At 36.9% G+C, this 20,711-nt stretch overlaps 2 protein-coding genes across 2 annotated transcripts in view; both read right to left on the reverse strand.

The window, feature by feature from the left end:
* Positions 1–11,192, reverse strand: part of nolo (ADAMTS-like no long nerve cord) — a 79,843-nt gene extending 68,651 nt beyond the window's left edge. The window contains exons 1-2 of the mRNA XM_074104614.1: positions 11,160–11,192; positions 6,232–6,376 (exon numbers count right to left, since the gene is read on the reverse strand). Coding sequence (XP_073960715.1) covers positions 6,232–6,376; positions 11,160–11,192 — 178 coding nt within the window. The remainder of the gene's footprint in view (positions 1–6,231; positions 6,377–11,159) is intronic.
* LOC141440152 (ADAMTS-like protein 1) overlaps positions 1–20,711 on the reverse strand; it is a 245,715-nt gene that overhangs the window by 42,931 nt on the left and 182,073 nt on the right. Inside the window, exon 7 of the mRNA XM_074104615.1 lies at positions 6,232–6,376. Coding sequence (XP_073960716.1) covers positions 6,232–6,376 — 145 coding nt within the window. The remainder of the gene's footprint in view (positions 1–6,231; positions 6,377–20,711) is intronic.

Consider the following 20,711-nt stretch of genomic DNA (forward strand, 5'->3'; position numbering starts at 1 on the left):
CTCGCCCAAAAACTATGAGATTTGACATTTCGGAGACCTCACGCTACACTAGCGCCTCTAGTGGCGAATTCACACGCAATAGCCCCCATTGAATATACCTACTTATAAAGACAAGGCATTTGAAACGTTTTGCGCCCCCAAACCATAATATTTCACAGAGCGCACCAGAATAGCTCAAAAACAGCGGCCTGTATCACAATCCTCCAAACTGTTGCACGGAGACAAAAGGAATTCGTACTCTGATTTATGGTCTCCCTTCGGCTAATGGCGATCAGGGTTATAAATTAACTGACCCGAGTTAGCAATTAACTATGTTGATGTATTGACTGAATCAAATTTTGAGAGCCTTGAGACGTCGATGCGCCAGTCATGCTGCGGAGTGGGGGGATGACGGGGGGGTACGCCCGTATGCTATACTTGTGCACAGATTTAAGATAAGAACACAGTTACTTACTACAGATAGTACTCGTATAGTATAGTTTACAATGTATTTTCCATAGAGAAAAGTCGGAGTTCAATCGGAATCTGACGGCACCCGAATAGGGATGTTGACACCACCAATCAATTGACGTACTTTTTATGAGCTCTCATAGTTTGAATGGAAATAGCAACTTATGACGTCACTTGTTCGCACACTCAATCAACTAACTATTTATTTGTTTTAAAGCAACAATAAATCTAATTTTGCAGTTTAATAGAAAATTAATCTGTTTTTCAGGGCTAAAATAAAGCGTTTTTTTACTGGAGTCTTCGAATTATTTGATAATGGTGTCAACATCCCTATTGTCAATCAATTATTGTATAAATTAAATAAGGCTGAGAAACACATAAGAGAAAAAATAACCAAAAGTAAACTTAACTATAAACGAATATTTAACTTAAAAACTTAATACCACTAAATTAAATCTAATAAAGGCCCCCGTGGCATGGTGCCCAAAAGGCTGGCAGCATTCCTCGTTGAATGGCGATGGCGATTCGTTGAGAGAGATAGCTGCCAGCCCTTTGGTCTCCAGTAGTGTTGACCAGGCACTTTTGTACTGCCGAAAACCGAGGACCTGGTTCGATTCCCAGTGCTGGTCTTATTTTTCTGGTTTTTCTGTGCATCTATATTTCAGTTCGTATTTTCAATTTAGGTTTTACGGGATGACCGTAAAAGTAGATAGATAGATAGATATAATCTTTATTCTTCAAAACAAAGACATGGCTTAGTAGCTAAAAAAGTAATAACACTAACATTAAATAAAAACATAAATTAAATAACAATTAAACAGATCAGACACATAAATGAGAAGCCATGTGATGCACTGAAGAACAGGCGCTGTAAGTAAAAATTTGGAATCGATATAATAAAAAATACAAAAAGATTCCAAAAAACCAATCTTACTTTTGTACTTCTTTAATTAATTTGTGTGCGCCGGCACCCCAAGGGCCCAGGATCTGGAATCTGTGTATTAAATCTAATGAGTTACATTTTCATATCCGTTAATATGGAACTATATTATTTATTGCCAAACTTCAAAATGGCTAATATAGATGGGTACTGAAACTAATTAGAAAGAAGAAAGAAGAAAGAAAATACATTTATTCGGAACAGTGACAGAAATAATTACATAAAAGAAAGAGAGAAAAAAAATTAAACAGCACGGTAAAAAAAAATGCACTAACACCTGTAAAAAGTTCTACCTCGGTACATCAATCAGTTAGTCCGGCTGTACATGAGACCGAGGAGAATTGTGACAGAGGTGAGTTGTGACATCGACGATTTTTGGGGACCTATACATACATATAACTCCTCGCAAGCTCGCAACAGCGCGCGTTTGCTAGCTCGAGACTTGAACTAATAAAACGCGCGCTATGTGTGCTTACTAGCAGTCAATAAGTTCTAAAAAATCGACGTTGTCACTACTCTCCCCGTCATAGCTCTCCTCTTAGCTCCTCTTATTTCAGCGATGTTGTGGTTGCTAGAATTCGCCATGAACTCCAGTATCATAACATTGTCCACTAGTGGCAAATTCCGGGAATCGGCTTTTTCGAAATTAGCCGTCCTTTTGGCCATTTTCTGTTCCGTTAGAGGATAATATGCTGGTTTTATTTACTCTTTGTGTTTAAATAACAAACAAACTACAATTACTACAAAACGAAACGATACGTCAACGTCACGATTGTGTTTGACTTAGACTAGACAGACGTCAGTCTTTTTTTTTTTAATAAGGCATAGGAATCATTATCCATTGTTCATTTGATGACGTAGAGAAAGGTCATTTGAAGATCAAAACATTTTAACGAATATCTTAATAATGTAAGATTTTTTTTAAATCTGATACACAGAACTGTACCGAAAGCTTGTTTCTCGAAATGGTTTTGAGATTTCCATACATATTAAAAAAGTAGCATGGCTAATTATTTATTGCGTAGCAGATTTGAAGCCCGTGTTGACAGCCTATTTAACCACCGGGGCAAAAAGGGGTGTAGGGAAGGGGGGGTGAAATCGGATAGCGGGTAAAAGCAGATAGCTTGCTATTTCACATTTCTGCTATCGCTGACTCGCTTAGATACGTTAGACAACACGGGCAGAGGCCGCTTAGTGTGCGTGCAAATGTCAGTCGGCGAAGTACGTCGTGTTGCGTTGCCGTTGAGAAAAAAAGTAAACAAAAGGTTATTGATGTAATATTCTACTTATTTCATCTCGTATCAAATCACTATCAGTTTAATAATATGCATGATAATGATTAAGTCGAAATAGTGACTATTTGAGTAATAATTTATAATTTTATTTTTTAATTCGCCCGTGAAACTATTGCGTTATTTTTTCCATTTGCAAAATCAAGGCCATTGGATAGAAGCAGACGGGGTGAAATCAGGTATCCGGTTTCCCCCTGTCATTTATTATATTACCAATTTAAAAATTCCTTATATTTTCCTTGTAATAGATAAGTTTCAAAATGCCGCGAAATTACGTCAAGCATAGAAATGGTATGCGAGCAACAGGGATTATCATCTTTTACTGGTCAAACGCAGGATTCTGATCGATTAAACGACTCTAGCTAGGCACAAAACACCATCACCTCAGCCGTTTTGTTCTAAACATCAAGATGAATTTGTTGTCACACCAAAAGATATAATGTCCATTCCTCACACTGGAGAAAAATAGGAAGCCATCATCTTGCCGGGTTAAAACTGATATATTAACTGCGAGTCTTCTTACAAAACTAATTATACAGATTAAAACTAACCAACAAACACCTTCACTCAAGGGAAACGGAAGAGGGAAAAAATCAAAAGCTTTTAAAATACACACAATCAGAAACATAAAGAGAATGTAAATGAGGATGATACTGAATGTCTTATTTGTGATGAAACATATATTCGTACAAAAATACGGATGCCTGGATTCAATGTACGGTTTGTCTGAAATGTGCCCACGAAGGTTGCACTAGGTGTAGGTTTTGTATATGTGTGTCTTCTGTGTAAGTGAATAAATGTCTTCTTTCTTCTTTCTTTCTTTCTTTTAGGTGTACTTCACAAGAATTATTGTTTTTCGTATGTGTTGACTGTAAATAATTGGCATCTGTTTTCACCCCACCATTAAAATTATGGTATCTGGTTATACCCTTACACAAGGGGTGATATCGGATTTACTAAATTTAAGCAAATGTTGATTGATCTCTTAAGTAATACCTTGATCGCGATAAGTTCGTGCCAAATGATAGTCAATTACTAGTTGACTTTGATATTAGATATTATTGAAATATATCTTAGTGTTATAATTAATTATGCTTCTTTTCTTAACTATCCGGTGTTACCCCTCCTCCCTAATAAATTGACGCCAATGTATGTCTGTCTGTGGCATCATAGTTCTTAAAAGCATGGACCGATTTTGATACGGTTCATTTCAATGTTCAATTCTGAGTGCACTCGCCGAACGGGTGTATGTCTTCGTTCGGTGTTTCTAGTATCTTTTGTTTTACTTATTTCATTTTAACATTGTTACTAACTTAGCTTATTGAGAATTCTGTTTACTAACATTATGGACCTTAGTACAAAAAAAAAACATTTTTTTATCCCAGCAGTGGGACACAAAAATAGGCTAATAAAAAAAAAGTATGCAAATCAGTCCGTCTGTTTTAGAGCTACGATGCCAGAGACAGACAGACGAGACTTGGCCGCAAAGTTCAAACCCCTTTTTTTGCGCTAGGGGTAAAAAACATTAGAACGCATTAAAACTAAACAAATGATTCCGTAAATCAAACCCAAAGTAAATCTAATTAACGAACGTCGAGTTAGGTGTTAATGGAAGAACAAACAAATTAGGGCGATGCTTTACTGTAATTGGTGACAAATTATAGCGAAGTGTCAAACGTAGTAGGCCTTGGAGCTTTCGGGAAGAAAGCGTAATGAGGGTATGTATAAGAACGCTGTTTTAGGGTTCCGTACTCTAAAGGCTCAGTTTCATTGGTCGATAGGGCCCTAAAATGCGGGGTACGGGAGATTCCACAACGCATGCCATAACGGCCGGCATTCGGGAGCCGTTTTTATTGGTCGATAGCCTCATGCGGGGTACGGGACATTTCCATAACGCAAACCCATATATAGGGCCCGCATTCGGGGAGCCGTTTTTTTGGTCGATAGCGCCTTAATGCGGGGGTACGGGAGATTCCATAACGCATGCCATAGGGCCCGCATTCTGGGAGCCCTTTTTATTAATCGATAGCGCCCTAATGCGGGGTACGGGAAATTTCCATAACGCATGCCATGGGAACATTGTCATTTCAAAGTTCAATATAAGTATGTTCATCCATAGTACAAGCTTTGCTTAGTTTGGGACTAGGTCAATTGGTGTCAAGTGTCCATGACGAATATCTCAAAACCGCTTAACCGATTTTGAGTCAACCTATTTTGAATTGAATTCGTTTGCATGTAAAAAAAATCGCATTGAAATTTGTCGCCTTGTTTAAGAGCTACGACACCGCGAAAAATATTGGCGTCAGACTTATATAATACTCTTCTTTTTCCGTCGAGGGTTTTAAACCTACCACTCAGTGCGAAAGGCAAATTATTATTGTAGTATATTTAAAAACTAATTCAACATCTATAATGTTCGTTCATTATTTACCAACTACATTAACCAGCTGTCAAACACCAACAACTTGGAAACTGCCATAAAAGAGAACACAATGCCCTGATTGTTGCATTTCTGGACTTATCCAGTTAGCCATTGTCTCAGGAAAAAGAAAATGGCAGTTGCTATCTCTAGCTAACAAAAGGACAAGATGGTTCTTTAAGTTGGTAAATTGTGGAAGATTATAAGAAGGGGACAAAAGAGGCAGATGTTTTGTAACACGACATACGACTGTTGTGTTACGCTCGCAAAAGGAATTGTATACAGACAACGCTGCAAAGACTTTGTTTTGTGGACTGAGATGATGATGATGTGTCGTATTGTATTGTATCGTATCGTATCGTTTCGTATTTTAAAACTAAATATTTGAAGTTAGGTTAGACAGGGTTAGGGGTTGTGGTGGTGGTATTCCGTTGTAAAGGTTGCCTGGAAAAGATCGCTCTCAAGCGTTAAGGCCGCCTATTGTTTACCTCAAAAAAATAGTTGTGTATATACATCTGTGTTTTCTGTACTGGTTACTGTGTTGGTGTGCAATAAAGAGTTATTGTATTGTATTGTGGTGGGAGCAGAGGGACCCTGTCGTGGCCAGCCTGAGGTAGCGAGGGCGCTAGCAGGACGAGCCGTCATTGCCGCACACGCCGCACTCATCCAAGCGACGCATTGTATTGTATAGTATCGTATCTTATTGTATCCACTTGACAGTCCGGAGTGCGCGACCAATATGGCCCAACCGTCCGGGTTTTTTTATTAACGGACGCAACGAGCCACGCATCCACAATTTTCTAACTACAAGCTTTTGAATAAAGAAAAAATACTGTGACGTAAGACGGTGGATGCAAGTGGCGAGTTGTCATTCATTGTGGCGGTCTAAGGGGGAGGCCTTTGTCCAGCAGTGGACGTCTTCCGGCTGATGATGATGATGATGACTGTGACGTTAATTAATGTTTACTCATTCAAGTACTATTTATATAATAATAGCTTATAATATAAGATTTATGCACAAAAAAAAGGTTAAACTGTACGACATTAAAGTATCCACGGACGGGTTGAAGCATTTTGGTTTTGGATACCATGATATCGTCGGACATCGGTATCCTATTGTAAGTACTGACCTCCGCCGCAGGTAGCGGAGCAGAGCGACCCTGGCGTGGCCAGCCAGTGGTAGCGAGGGCGGGAACAGGACGAGCCGTCGCCGCCGCACACGCCGCACTCGTCCACGCGGCGCATTGAGCCCACGCGCAGGTCGCAGCCGACGCGCTGAGGACAATGAACATTGTGATCAAAATATTGTTTCGGTGCTGGTAAATAAAATTGAAGATGGTGTCTGAGCCCAATGTTATTGGAGATTATTTAACGAGGGTAATTTTTTACATCATAGTCATCCATACTAATTAATATCTTTCTTTGAAAGCTTGTAATATTTTCTTTCACATTTGGTAAGGAGTACTACTTGTTTGTCTAAGGCGCGATTTAGGCACGTACAATAGATTTCGCTGCCTAGACGCGCGATTATTGTAACATATAACGTCACAATTTCGAGAAAAGTAGTGTTTATTTAAAAATACAAAAACAGATACTTCATAAATGTACAATAAATAATAAATCTACATAAATAAAAAATAATCGTAAAATGTGTTGCTAAGCGCAAAACTCGGGAATGGCTGGACCGATTTCGCTAATTCTTTTTTTGTTGTGTTTGTTATTGTCAGGAGAAGGTTTTTATGAAAGAAGATTTAGAAAAATTACAACGGGGGCGAAGCCGCGGGCAACAGCTAGTAAATAATAATTATCACGGGACAATTCACACCAAATGACCGAGTCCCAAAGTAAGCTTAGCAAAGCTTGTGTTATGGGTAGGTACTAAGCAACGGATTAATATAATATACTAGCTGTTGCCCGCGGCTTCGCCCCCGTAATTTTATCCCATAAAAACCTTCTACTGACAATAACAAACACAACAAAAAAAGAATTAGCGAAATCGGTCCAGCCATTCCCGAGTTTTGCGCTTAGCAACAAATTTGACGATTCATTTTTATATATATATATATATATATATATATATAGATAGATACATACTTAAATACATAATTATAATGATGACAATGACATATTATGATTACAATGGTGGCTCGGATAAAAGTTTGTGTTCTCTAAAGATTGGTGTACATGAGTCAAGGGGTTTTAATTAAAATATGTCTCTGATACATTTTTATTGCTTTATGAAAACAAAGCAAGCAATGTGTTTTTACCCGACTGCCCGAAGGAGGGTTATTCCTGAACCAATAGAAAAGCTTTATTTACCTACCTCGCACAGCACAGCTCTAGTGGAAACACCTGAGCGGATCGAGGATAGGTAAATGAAGCTTTTCTATTGGTTCATGAAAAACATTCCTCGCAACAACACATAATCGTGAGTGTATAACAGTTCAGTTTTTATTGTTCACAGAAAAATTATCTCACAAATAAGCCATTGTAAAAAGATGAACAGCTTCTAAGATAGTCCTCGTCTCATTCAAACAGCTGGCCTTAAATCACTGCCGAACCGACGTGACTACCTGCGTGACAGCTGCTTGGAGCTGCGGTGCAGAAGGATCACTCAATACTGGAGAAAACGAGGTCTCCAAAGTCGAAAGTCGAAGTCAAAGTATACTGTGTGTAAATAAAGCTTTGGTTAGTTAAAAATATAATGCTATCTGGTTGCCCACGAATCCGTCCGCGTCGAATTCATTTATCGTATTTCGCAGAAACTATTCAATTTCCCGGGATAAAATCTATTCTACTTTCCCGGAACTCAAACTATCTGTATACCGAATTTAATTTAAATCAATTCAGCAGTTTTGACGTGATGAGTTAACAAACAAACAGACTTACACGCTTTCGCATTTAAATAATATGTGGGAGGTAATACATATCTTAATTTAAATTGGGCTTTAACAAGCACGAACGTTAAAAAGTCTACAACATGTTTGGAAAAAATCTATGTTGAGAAGAAACCTTCTGTCAATACTTATAATTTACGTGAACTTTCTATTTTTCACGCGTAAGTAATTGCTTCACGTATCCAAAATCAAATATTTAGCTGGCATATTTTATATAAATTTAGTCCTTATTTAGTTTAGACTTTTACAAGATGAACTAAATAATAAGCCTGACAAATTAAATACATTTTCAACTAAGTTATTTTTACATATTTCTTCTATTTTAGATCATGACGTCTGATTAAGTAAGGGATTTTTGTTAACAGAAATTTTCATGACGTCCTGAATTTAATAAGGGTTATAACGGTGCTTATAAATTGCTAACACATTATAGGTACTTGCTAGTAGCAATTCTGGCTCCCACCCAAATTATGTTCAAAGTCTTCAAGTGCCAGTTACATTCACTTCGGTCCATTAATTCCCAGTGCAGAGTCTGCTTTGTGCTGTGGCACCGCTGGATTGCTCATAGAATATTCATGTGTGTGCGACTCAGTGAGGCGAGGCGGTAATGTGTCCAAATATCCTTCTCCTATGTGTGGGTTTAGAATCCTTTACATACTGTCCTATTAATATTATAAATGCGTGTGTGCGTGCTGGTTACTCTTTTTAACCCCCGATGTAAAAAGAGGGGTGTTATAAGTTTGACTACAATGTCTAGACTAGAGTCTAGTCTTTTAAGACCTTGCACCTTACAGTCTTACATCGGGGGTTAGTATGCCTGCGGCATCGTAGCTCTGTAATGCATGGATTGATTTCGATGCGGATTTTATACGTGAAAGCAAGTTTCTCTGTGGGTTTTAGCTATAATATTTCAATAGTCAGGTCTACCGTTTTTGAACTTTGTAATTATGTACAATGACGGGGGGTTTTTAAACTTTCTAAATTGATTAGGTTAAATGATATTGAACCGGATAACTACGTCTTAAATCGAGTTTAGCTCGAAATGTTTTGGGCTAATCCGTAGGTCCTCCTTCTTAGGAGCAACGCGACTCGGCGGCTGCTGCAACAAGTGCAGTGTGTGTTGAGTGCGCGTGTTGCAGGCAGCCGCCGCCGAGTCGCTTTGCTCCTAAGAAGAAGGGCTACGGATTAGCCCGAAACATGTCGAGCTAAACTCTTAACACGTGAGTTATCCGGGTCAATATCATTTAATATGAGTGTCTCACGGTAGTTTCATGTTCAAAATTGATTTGGTTGACTTGGTTGTACATTAAAATGGTAAGACTGCTTTGATATGTTAATATTTATACTCGTAGCTGAATCTAGACAACAAGACATGGAATATTTTTATCCCATTGATCCTACGGGATCGAGATGTAAGAATTGTAAAATCCCAAAATTGTAACTGATATGTCTATAGATATTTAAATTACTACAACAGGACTATTTAGATGCTCGTAAATAATTCTGAACACAACCGTAATGCTATTGTCAACATTTTTGATTATCTTAGTAATTTCCAAGCTCATGATGTCATCATTTTCCAAGACATCTTTCTCTAAGAGTCTTTGAGCTAAGCCAGGGGTCACCAAATACGACCCAACCAAACACCAAATAGCGGACCGCGGTCCGGAGCCGGACCGTCAGCCTATTGTGCGGACCTCAAGTAAACAGTAACTAAGTTACAAGTCTTGTATTATTGAGTAGGTACGTAATTTAATAATTCACATTGATATGATGAAAAAGTCCTTGTTACTTTTTGTAAATAACACTTATTGCTTATTTAATAAACTGAAGTAGAAACTGACTGCGATGGTATTATTACTTCAAAAAAACAGGAACCCCGAACAAACTAATTGGTGATCCCTGAGCTAAGCCATATACAGACAAACGGACGGACGACGTGGAGACATGACGATACTATAAAGGTTCTATTTTTGTCATTTAGATTACGGAACCCTGAATAACCAAGCTCCTGTCTTCAAAAGCCATTCATAATACAGGTAAGCAAAGCACCACTTTCCTTGCATACAGTCCCCTCAAATAACATTAAATCTGAACCGAAAAAACCTTTTAACCAGCAAATAAACATTCGCTGTCAATTATCTTCAACTTTAAATCCTCTTAGCCAGTCAGGATCGATTGCGCGGTCTCCCTCTACCCCGGGGCTTATCCCGTACGCTGAAAAGAGACTGATGGAGCCTACTTTATTATGATAATCGGGGAATTCGCCACATTTGTGTGGGGAGGCTCGATTCCCGGCTACTGAATAAGTGATGAGTGCTGTCACTGCTACATATCAGGGTAATTTATAACTGAAGAGGGAGAACTGATTTTTTGATGCCGCCGTTGAAGTGTTGAACGGTATTTTTGTTGCGGTAGGTTTAAGATAGTGTTTTTGTAAATGATTTTGCATTTACAAGCTTTTATTTAACTAAGATTGATTTTTGAGTCTTTTTGTATTTAAAGAAAAAACACAAAAATAACAAAAAGTCTCCAAAAATCAACTTTAATTTGATTGCTTAATAACGACATCTCTTGTCGCGCTGGCGCAACATTCCCAGCGCTGGTCTATTTTTCTGTACATCTATGTTTCAGTTTGTACCTATTTTCTCTTATATACACTAATGTTAAGTGTTTGTCTGTAATCTTTTCAATAAACCTCTAATTGGACATTAATATGCTAGCCTGTTGTTGTTCCTTCTCGTTGGTGGATCTCCTATGCTGCGCTTCGTCCGAGAACTATTTGGTAACTTATGATAATGTATTTCATTTATTATTATAATCATCATCATCTCAGCCGAAAGACGTCTACAGCTGGACATAGGTCTCCCCCAAGACTCTCCACTCAGACCGGTCTTGTGCTTTCCGTATCCACCGCGATCCCGCGATCTTAACCAGGTCGTCGCTCCATCTACCGACAGCTCGTCTCCCGGTCCGTGGACGCCAGTCGAGAACCTTCTGACCCTACGCCACGCTACGGCCATCAGTCCTGCGAGTAATGTGCTCCGCCCACTGCCACTTCAGTTTCGCAACTCTTCGGACTATGTCGGTAACCTTAATTCTACTGCGTATATCATCATTTCTGATTCTATCTCGCAGATAAACCTCAGCATAGACCTCACCATAGCTCTTTGAATGACTTTGAGCTTCCTCATGAGGCCCATCGTTAGCGCCCACGTTTCAGATCCGTATGTCATCACTGTATGTTTCATTTATTACCTATGTTGATAAGTTAATATTTCTACGTCTTTCCGTGAGTCACAGACGGTTTTGGCAGAAAATCAGCATTGCAGGCGCCTAAAGAATTAAGCTCAGCATTATGCTGAGTCAACGGCCGTTTTGCTTTTGCGGGAACACACTTCTAGAATTCTGTATAGGCTATTTTCATGTTTGTAATGAAAAATGAAAATGAAAATATTTTATTGCATTCTTTAGTGTTTACAATTATAGTATCAAGGTTGGGACTTCCTTTTAAGTATAGAAATACTTGTGCCAAGAGGACCCGCTCCTCTATAAATCTTTGTTTTATTTGTGTAATTTTGTATATTTTATGGCATTCGTGCGTCTTTTCTGAAAGTGAATTGTTTTCTTTACCTACTTACTTCTTTACTCGTATTTTACATTCATCACAATGCTCATCCTTTTCTAATGAATGGCATTTCAAACAACCGTACTGCTTTCTTACTCCCACAGACCGATCAAAAAAGGTCGCAAAGGTGTCGGCCATAACTTTCTGTTGAACAGCGCCATCTAACTTTCACAATCGAATTAGTATTCCAGTGACAGCCAGGGCCGGATTATGCAAACCGTAACCCGAAGTCGCCACTTAAATAATATATGAAATTATGCAAAATACTCAAAGAAATTGGGGTGTATGGTCGTTGTGGAGTTATATCACTTTTTTAGACGCCGGGGACCGGGCTCCGGTCGTTTTGGGATGACCTTTTGGTAATCGGCTGTTTTAGTAGAGTTACCTTGGCAAGAATTTATAATGAAGTGGAGTATACAGAGAGTAATATCTCTAATAGAGATATAATTCCCTCCTTATTGCCTCGGCACAATGTTCCTTTTTTACTCGACTACGGCAAAGCCAAAAGGAAGAGTTATGATTTTTACAGTCTATGTCGTTTGTATTTATGTATGTTCCACCGTAGCATCTAGACTATTCATCCGATTAAAAAAACCGGCCAAGAGCGTATCGGACACGCCCGAAATAGGGTTCCGTAGCCATTACGAAAAAAATAAGTTATATTTTTCTAAGGATTTCGTACTTTGTACGGAATATTCCAAGTTTAGGTATATTTTATACCTTAAGCTGCTATTTACTCTTAGACTACTAATAATTCTCAAAAAAACTTAACCATTATAGTTTTCCTTATAAGTTTGATATATTTACTTACTACCATCCTGAATTTTTCCAAATTTTTTCACCCACCGGTTTATATTTTAGAGGGTGGGACGCTCGATTTTAATGAAAATTTTCACTTTGAAGTTGAATATTTTGCAAAAAAATCACTGAATCGAAAAATCGTCTTACCAACCTCCTAATTGTTTAAAAAGACCTATCCAACAATACCCCACACTACAAGGTTGGATGAAAAAAAAACACCCTCCTTTACGTCTATGGGAGGAACTCCAAAAAAAAATTTTTTTTATTGTACCATTTTGTCGGCATAGTTTATATTTATATTCGTGCAAAATTACAGATTTCTAGCATTGATAGTCCCTGAGCAAAGCCGCGGACGGACAGACAGACAGACAGACATGGGGAAACTATATAAGGGTTCCGTTTTTGCCATTTTGGCTACGGAACCCTAAAAAGGGCGTCAATACATTCGTTATTTAAATTATTTTTACTGATTCATTTTTAACATTGCGTAAGGTTCTGGTTTTAATTTGTAAGTTACTTTTCCGGTGTGCTGAATTTTTGCAAAACAAAACAATCTTTCTTTCTTTCTAATAACTTTTTATAAATTTAAATTTATACTTAGGTAAGACACAGGTACAATTTAAAAATAATTCCCAATTTGAACGATTGGAATAATTTATTGAAGTGTTACATTATTGTGGCAAGGGGTTTCGTCTCGATGTTTTAGAACGCATGGAGATAATTAGATACAACAGTATGGGGTCTATTATTAAAGAGCAGGTAAATTTAGTTTCATCTCCCTTGCTACGGCTTGGATCTAATTTCAGCAATGGTAGTTAATAAAACATGCCTTGACAGTAAATAAATAAAAATCAAGGTAGTTTTGAAGGACGGTTAAAAATTTTATTAATAATTTGTGGGTAGTTTTGTTTCATAAAACGTATGTGGGTACTTGGGGAGTTACAGTGACAAGTTAAAACGGTGGTTGTGGTTCGTTAGTCTAACAACTGGTAGCATGGTGTACGGTTGTGTCACTCTGAAGATGAGCTCTGGTTGAGTTCGAAACGCGTCAGTGTAGTGTGGTGGTGGTGATAGATGGGTTTGTGTGATTTGTGTGTGTTCTTACAGTGTGGAGGTGGAGGAACTGCATGAACACGCCTATTTTGCAAAAGCTTAGCTATCATAAGGTCGCGGGTGAGCAAGGAAATTATTTTAGTTCATTGAACGATTGGGGCTTACTCGTAATAGACAGTTAACTTTAAAACCATACTGGAAACAAAATACAATTTCATTTGGATAAAACCGCGCAAAGGTTAACTCCAATACAAAACGTACAAAAGCTCTCTAGCAAAGTAAATAAGTAGAATATTGTTTTTCAACGAAATCGTTTTTCAATATAGTTCTTTATTAAGTTACAATTGCATCACGGAATTAAATTCGAACATTCAACAAATAAATTGAGTTAGTTATTCATTAACCGTTTTTGGCATCCGATGATTCGATTTTCTTTCAACTGAAATCACGTATTTTGTGTCAAAAATCTCACTAATTATTATAAAGGCGAAAGTTTGTAAGTATGTTTGTTTGTTACTTCATCACGTCCAAACCACTGAGCCAATTCAGATGAAACTCGGTACACAGATAGTTTAGGTCCCGTAGAAGTGTAACATTATTACCCAGGCCTTATCAGAAATGAATAAAAGCACTGAAGTAAGTAACGCACGTAATTAAAGCTACCTAACACCTCAATAATTGGCCAAAATTTATGTGATCGTCTAGTTTTAAGTAGGACCCTCTGATACGTTGTGTAAATTTTACTTATGTCGCAAAATAAGAAAATGCTTAGTTTAAAATAGTTAAGGTTATAAGATAAATTATGTTATGTAATTTCGTTAGAGTAACAAAGTCAAGTAGGTGATATGAATAATCAGTCGCCGCCTCTGTCTACTTCCTCGCCGAATAACGTCGCACCTAGGAAAAATACCCGAGCACAAGGGGACCCTTTAGAATAAGACCTTTAGGTCGTATGGGGGAATCCTAATCGATTTGAAAATCTAGGCCTCCCAGCACACCTCAATAGCCTAGTCCCACACATAGATCGTTAGAAGGCCCCTGCCCCGATCATGTGCCCAACAAAGCCTTAGGAACAATCCTAACCCCTAAAAATAAATTACCTTCTTCCAAACCATCACACTAAGTACATTTCAAAAATTAGATTCATTCGTCGCCTTTAACGTGAAGGGGGGGGGTATACTATCTCTTGTCGGCCGCCCACCTCGGTTTCGTCAGCTCCTTGGAGGCCGTCACCGAGGCTCGTCCGGACAAGAGCTTTACACGTCACCGTCTCTGAATCGAGCCGTAGACGACGTGTATATTGACCCAAGTGTATATAATGATTCAAAATTATGATAATATAAGTAAATAAATAAAACATAAAAAAACACGCATCCAATTATTCTTATTCAATAAACTTAATTCATTAAACGCGGCTCTGCTTTTGACTTTATGTCAAACACGTCGAAAAACGAAAACAACCAAACGAATAACCAAATAAAACTATGCCTAGAACCTTAGGAAACCTGTACTGAAGGAATTGTGAAATATCCAACCGTCCGCTTCTACTAACTATAATTTATATCTTAATCATTCAGAAAATACTACAAAATAAATTGATCACCTTTCCTATAAATATAGCTACAAATCTAGAACTACTATTCAATCGCTCGCCCCTACTATTTGTATAACAAAAGTACCTTAATCAATTAAGTAAATTAAATATTGCGTTATAATTAATTAAGTTTTGGTTACAAGTAAGTAATTGGTTAATTTTAGATTCAATAGTTTCAATAAAGTACCTAGAAGAAGAAATAATAATAAAAAAAAATAGTCAACTCAGATTTCAGTTTATAACACTAATAAGTAATAATTGTCTCAATAATTATATCTAAAACTTAGCTGCCGATAATATTATCGTCCTGATTAACGTCGCATCTCAGCTACTGCAAGATCGAGATATCTCGGCCTGCCTCACGAACAAAGAGTCTAGTCCACAAGCCACACTTAACACTACACTAAACTATACACAGTTTGATAACAAGTCCACGTATTCATACGATCGAAATCGGGATTCGCTCTCGTATATTTTATAGTTTTATTTTATTTAACGAATAAACAGATACACTAACTTTTATACTATGAATTAATTTTAGCACATATATAAGTAAGAACACCGTAGCGTCTCGCGTCCCGAAATTAACTAACTTTCAAACTTCCTTCCAAAACAAAGCTCTCCTTGGCCTATCCCTACTATCAAACTTATAATAAAAAAACAATGCATTCGAATTCCGAGAATGTTCTACAAACTCCCATAAATCTATATCTTTATTAGTCTACTTGAGCAAAAATTAACACGGCCGGTCTCACGCACTCGAACGCATAAATCGTTGACACTTAAAAACTAAATTCTTGGACCTCTTAGAACACTTGTAGACGATGCAATAAATTTGCATTTATGGTGTTTTTTTATACCAAATGCAAGTAAATATGTTATTATATATAGATTCCTAATAAATAAATACATAATATTGTTACCAAGCTTGTATAAGCGTTGGTTACAGAACGCCCCTAAGATGACAAAATATTTTGCATTTGAAGAATGTAAAATATTGAGGAATCTTGAATAGGATTACGTAAAATACTTAATGCCACTATTATCTCCTGATATAACATACTAATGTTGTATACCTGTAAGGTTAATCAATAAGCCTACATCTCAACTATTGCTACTTAATGTTAACAATGCTTGATTTATTTATTTTTATGTATATATTTCGTGGTGACACGATAACATCTATCTAGACACAATCCCCGCATACATAAACATTAACTTGAATATTTTTAATCCTTAATTCTTTAAAAAAAAGCCAAGGACATACATACATACTTGAATCCTTCAAACAATGACATACAGACATACCAAGATCATTCAAACTAATGACATACAAACATACTTTGATTTCTCAGAAACTTACGATAACTCACAAATTTATCTAATAGAGCTTCAACCTACGCTTTTACCATGACAAACAAATTTTGTATTAACTTAAATCTATGCATTTTTAATTTAGTGAAATTAACCAAATTTTAAAACAAACATTAACATACACACTCAATAATAATAAAAAAAAAATCACAACACACGAACACCCTTTATCCTTATTATAAAACTGTGAAATAATACCTTAATTATGTACCTTTAATAATGAAATAGATTATGCTATATTACTGTTTTTCATTTTTTCGAGGGCCACGTTTCCTAGCTCTTTTTCGTTTCTTGCGAGTACATATTATCTCGTTTTGAATTTCATTAATTGCTATCAGCTTAGGTTCATCTGTACAGTGGTCATTAGAGATCTTATCGTTTATTTGTAGAAATTCTAAAATTACAGCTATATCATATCTAACACACTCCTTTTTTAATAACCATAATCGTTGTATAATGCTTGGAAATTCCATCATTATATTAGAAATTATATCTCTTTCACATTTAAAAAACAATTCCGCTAATTTGGCTTCACTGAATTTATCACAAAAATATTGAGTCATTGTTCTACCGTTTCCGTGCGATGACCACGTTTCAGTTAAAAATTTCTTATTAATTTTACGTTGCTGTAATGCTCCCCAATAAAATCTAGTAAAATCAGCCCTAAAATCATTGTCATCTTTCCACTTCCCTAAAAACAATCTAGACCAGATTTTGGCAGACCCAGAAAGACAATCAATTGAAATTTGGAGATTATTTTGTGATGCGTTGATTTTTCGTTTATAATTATCAAGTTCCTCTAAAAATATCATGGGGTGAATGTTACTTCCATCAAACGAGGGTTTTTCTACAACAGTCATCATAGTGACTGTGTTATTAATGTCATGTTCGAATTGGGGACTACGTGAACCTATTGTGTGACCTCTCAGACTTCTTAACTCGTTTTCTAACTCCTCGAATCTACGTAAATTAGGTTCTAAAGATGTCGTTACAATGTCTTTAATTAATGAAATCATATTAGCAGTGTCACTCGTCGGTTCAACGTGTCGATTGCTTCGCAATGAGTAATTATTTCTAATATTGTTATTCATTTTCCCCTTTTTTTCACAAAATTATACTTCTAATGTTTGAGTTTACTTTATTCAAAAGAAAGTTTAAAGGCGATTTTAATACCACAAAAATATCATAAGTATAACACACGAAGACACGCCCCGTCTTCTGTTGATTCTTAAGACAAAAATCGCTGTAATCGTATAATTATTAAATGTAAGCTAATAATACCGGTGCGTAAACATAAAATGTACACGGGAATAGAACCCACAAATAAGATTGTACATGTCTTTGCATATAGTAAATACGCACGTGCGTAGTACAGCTACAATAAATAACATACGAGAATCGAACCCGTAGTTTTGATTTTATTTAACTAGTAAACAAACACTTGTAGACGATGCAATAAATTTGCATTTATGGTGTTTTTTTATACCAAATGCAAGTAAATGTTATTATATATAGATTCCTAATAAATAAATACATAATATTGTTACCAAGCTTGTATAAGCGTTGGTTACAGAAGGACATAGGATAGTTTTTATCCAGAAAAATTGTATAGTTCCTGCGGGATAGCGATAAACGAATTCTGCGCGGATGTAGTCGTGGGTAATGGCTAGTAAATCATAAATTAATTATCATATTATAAATAAAAATAAAATAAAAATAAATAAATATCACGGGACAATTCACACCAATTGACTTAGTCCCAAAGTAAGCTTAGCAAAGCTTGTGTTATGGGTACTAAGCAACGGATAAATATAATAATAGAGAGATACATACTTAAATACATATTAAACACCCAAGACCCGAGAACAAACATTCGTATTTTTCATACAAATATCTGCCCCGACGCGGGAATCGAACCCGGGACCTCAAGCTTCGTAGTCAGGTTCTCTAACCACTAGGCCATCTGGTCGTCAAAATACAATATATTGAAAGAAAGAAAGAAAGAAAATACATTTATTTAACGCCATAAAACAAATATAGGAAAAAACATAGAACAAATAAAGACATACATGACGCTAAATAGGCAAATAGGTATTGAATATGAGCATTGATTATCTTTTTTTGCTCTACGTGCTTAGGTATAATTTATGGTTTTTATGTATAGAACTCAAAGTAACTTAAACTTCAACCAAAGGTTGGGACTTGGAAATTTTCAAGCTATTTGTATGTTTATACATAAAAACCAAAATCGGCCGAGAGCGTGTCGGACACGCCCAAAATAGGGTTCCGTAGCCGTTACGAAAAATTAATTCATATTTTTCTAAGGATTTCGTATTTTATACGGAATCTTCCAAGTTTAGGTATATTTTATACCTTAGGATGCTATTAAAGAGTAATACTACTAATAATTCTCAAGCAAACTTAGCCATTATAGTTTTCCTTGAAAGTTTGGTATACTTACTACCATCCTGAATTTTTTCAAATTTTTCCACCCACCGTTTAGATTTTAGACGGGGGGGGGACGCTCGATTTTAATAAAAATTTGCACTTTAAAGTTTAATATTTCGCAAACAAATCACTTAATCAAAAAATCGTCTTACCAACCCCTAATGGTTTTAAAAGACCTATCCAACGATACCCCACACTATAGGGTTAGATGAAAAAAAAATCACCCCCACTTTACGTCTATGGGAGGTACGCTAAAAAAATTTTTTTTTAATTTTGACTGTACCATTTTTTCGGCATAGTTTACATATATATATCCGTGCAAAATTACAGCTTTCTAGCATTGATAGTCCTTGAGCAAAGCCGCGGACGGACGGACAGACAGACAGACAGACATGGCGAAACTATAAGGGTTCCGTTTTTGCCATTTTGGCTCCGGAATCCCAAAAATGATGGGGTTCATTTAAAATCGTGACTAGCTTGAAAATTCCCAAGTCCCAACTGTCAAGTTGAAGTTTAAGTTACTTTGAGTTCTAGACTACTACTTCGTCAATTTTGGAATTACACTATCCACTTACTAATAGTAATTATAGTAGTTTTACGCCTTTCAGTAAACTTTATAATCACGTTGTTTACCTACTTGTAATTTTAAGATGTAATGTATTTTTGTTTGTATCCCTTGTCGAGTGTGTGTGTGTGGAGCTCCTTCACGCTAAAACGGATGGCCGGATTTGGATGAAATTTAGTACGTAGATAGCTGGACATCTGGAATAACATATAGACTTTTTATCCCGATATTCCCACGGGATAGGGTTAAAATCTCGAAATAACAACCCTTGGGCTTAAAGTCACGAAAATTGGCATAGTGGCTTTTAATATGAATGAAAATTTTATTTCAATTCAACTGCTGTGTTTAATGATTTACGCGTGCGAAGCCACGGGTAAACTCTAGTTGACTATAACTGTGACGTACTTTGCTAATACGTTGCCTTAGTTACAAATCAATTCTGAATGTCACTAAAAAACATTGGTTGTGTGAATAAGTAATTCTTTTCCTAAAATATATATTATAATTGGCTCTACAATCTTTGCTCCTTATTAATTCCATAACATCTGGCGACCGTGACTTAAAAAATAAAACCCGAATATGGATTTGAAACGGAAGCGTACCCAATGTAGGAGAGAATTCACCATCCTTGCCGACAAAATAGAAAAGGCCATTGAAGGCAAAGAAGATACTGCCGGCCAAATTTTTGAGTTATTGTCGGAAACTGCTTCAGAACTCTTTGAGGTAGAAGCGGCAGTAAGGGACCAGTGGTGCGCGGCTGAGGACTTCGACGAAGCTCTTTTTGAAGCAGACCAAGATAAGTCCATGTTATACAAATTACGTTGGCACAAGGTCAAGTCGATGTGCTCTAAAACCCTACCGCGCACAAATAGTGCATCTTCATTATTGTCAGCGGAATCGAGTCAGAAGCCCACAACGGGCAAGCAACGTCTGCCTACATTGCCAAAGTTGGAGCTCGTCAAGTTCGATGGCAACATAAAGTCCTGGCTGCAGTTCTGGGGACAATTTAAGAAGATAGACGAAGACGCCCACATTGACGCTTGCGACAAGTTTCAATATCTTCTCCAGTCCATGACCGTGAACAGCGCCGCGCGACAGCTCGTCGAAAGTTACCCACCTTCTGCGGGAAATTATAAAAAGGCAGTCGAAGCTTTAAAGGCTAGATTTGCACGAGATGACGTCCTCATCGAAACGTATGTCAGAGGATTGCTTGCATTGACGCAGAAAAAAAGAACTGCAAATAATTTAAC

This window comes from Choristoneura fumiferana, chromosome 22, assembly GCF_025370935.1.
Source record: "Choristoneura fumiferana chromosome 22, NRCan_CFum_1, whole genome shotgun sequence".
In the NCBI taxonomy this organism is placed as follows: domain Eukaryota; kingdom Metazoa; phylum Arthropoda; class Insecta; order Lepidoptera; family Tortricidae; genus Choristoneura; species Choristoneura fumiferana.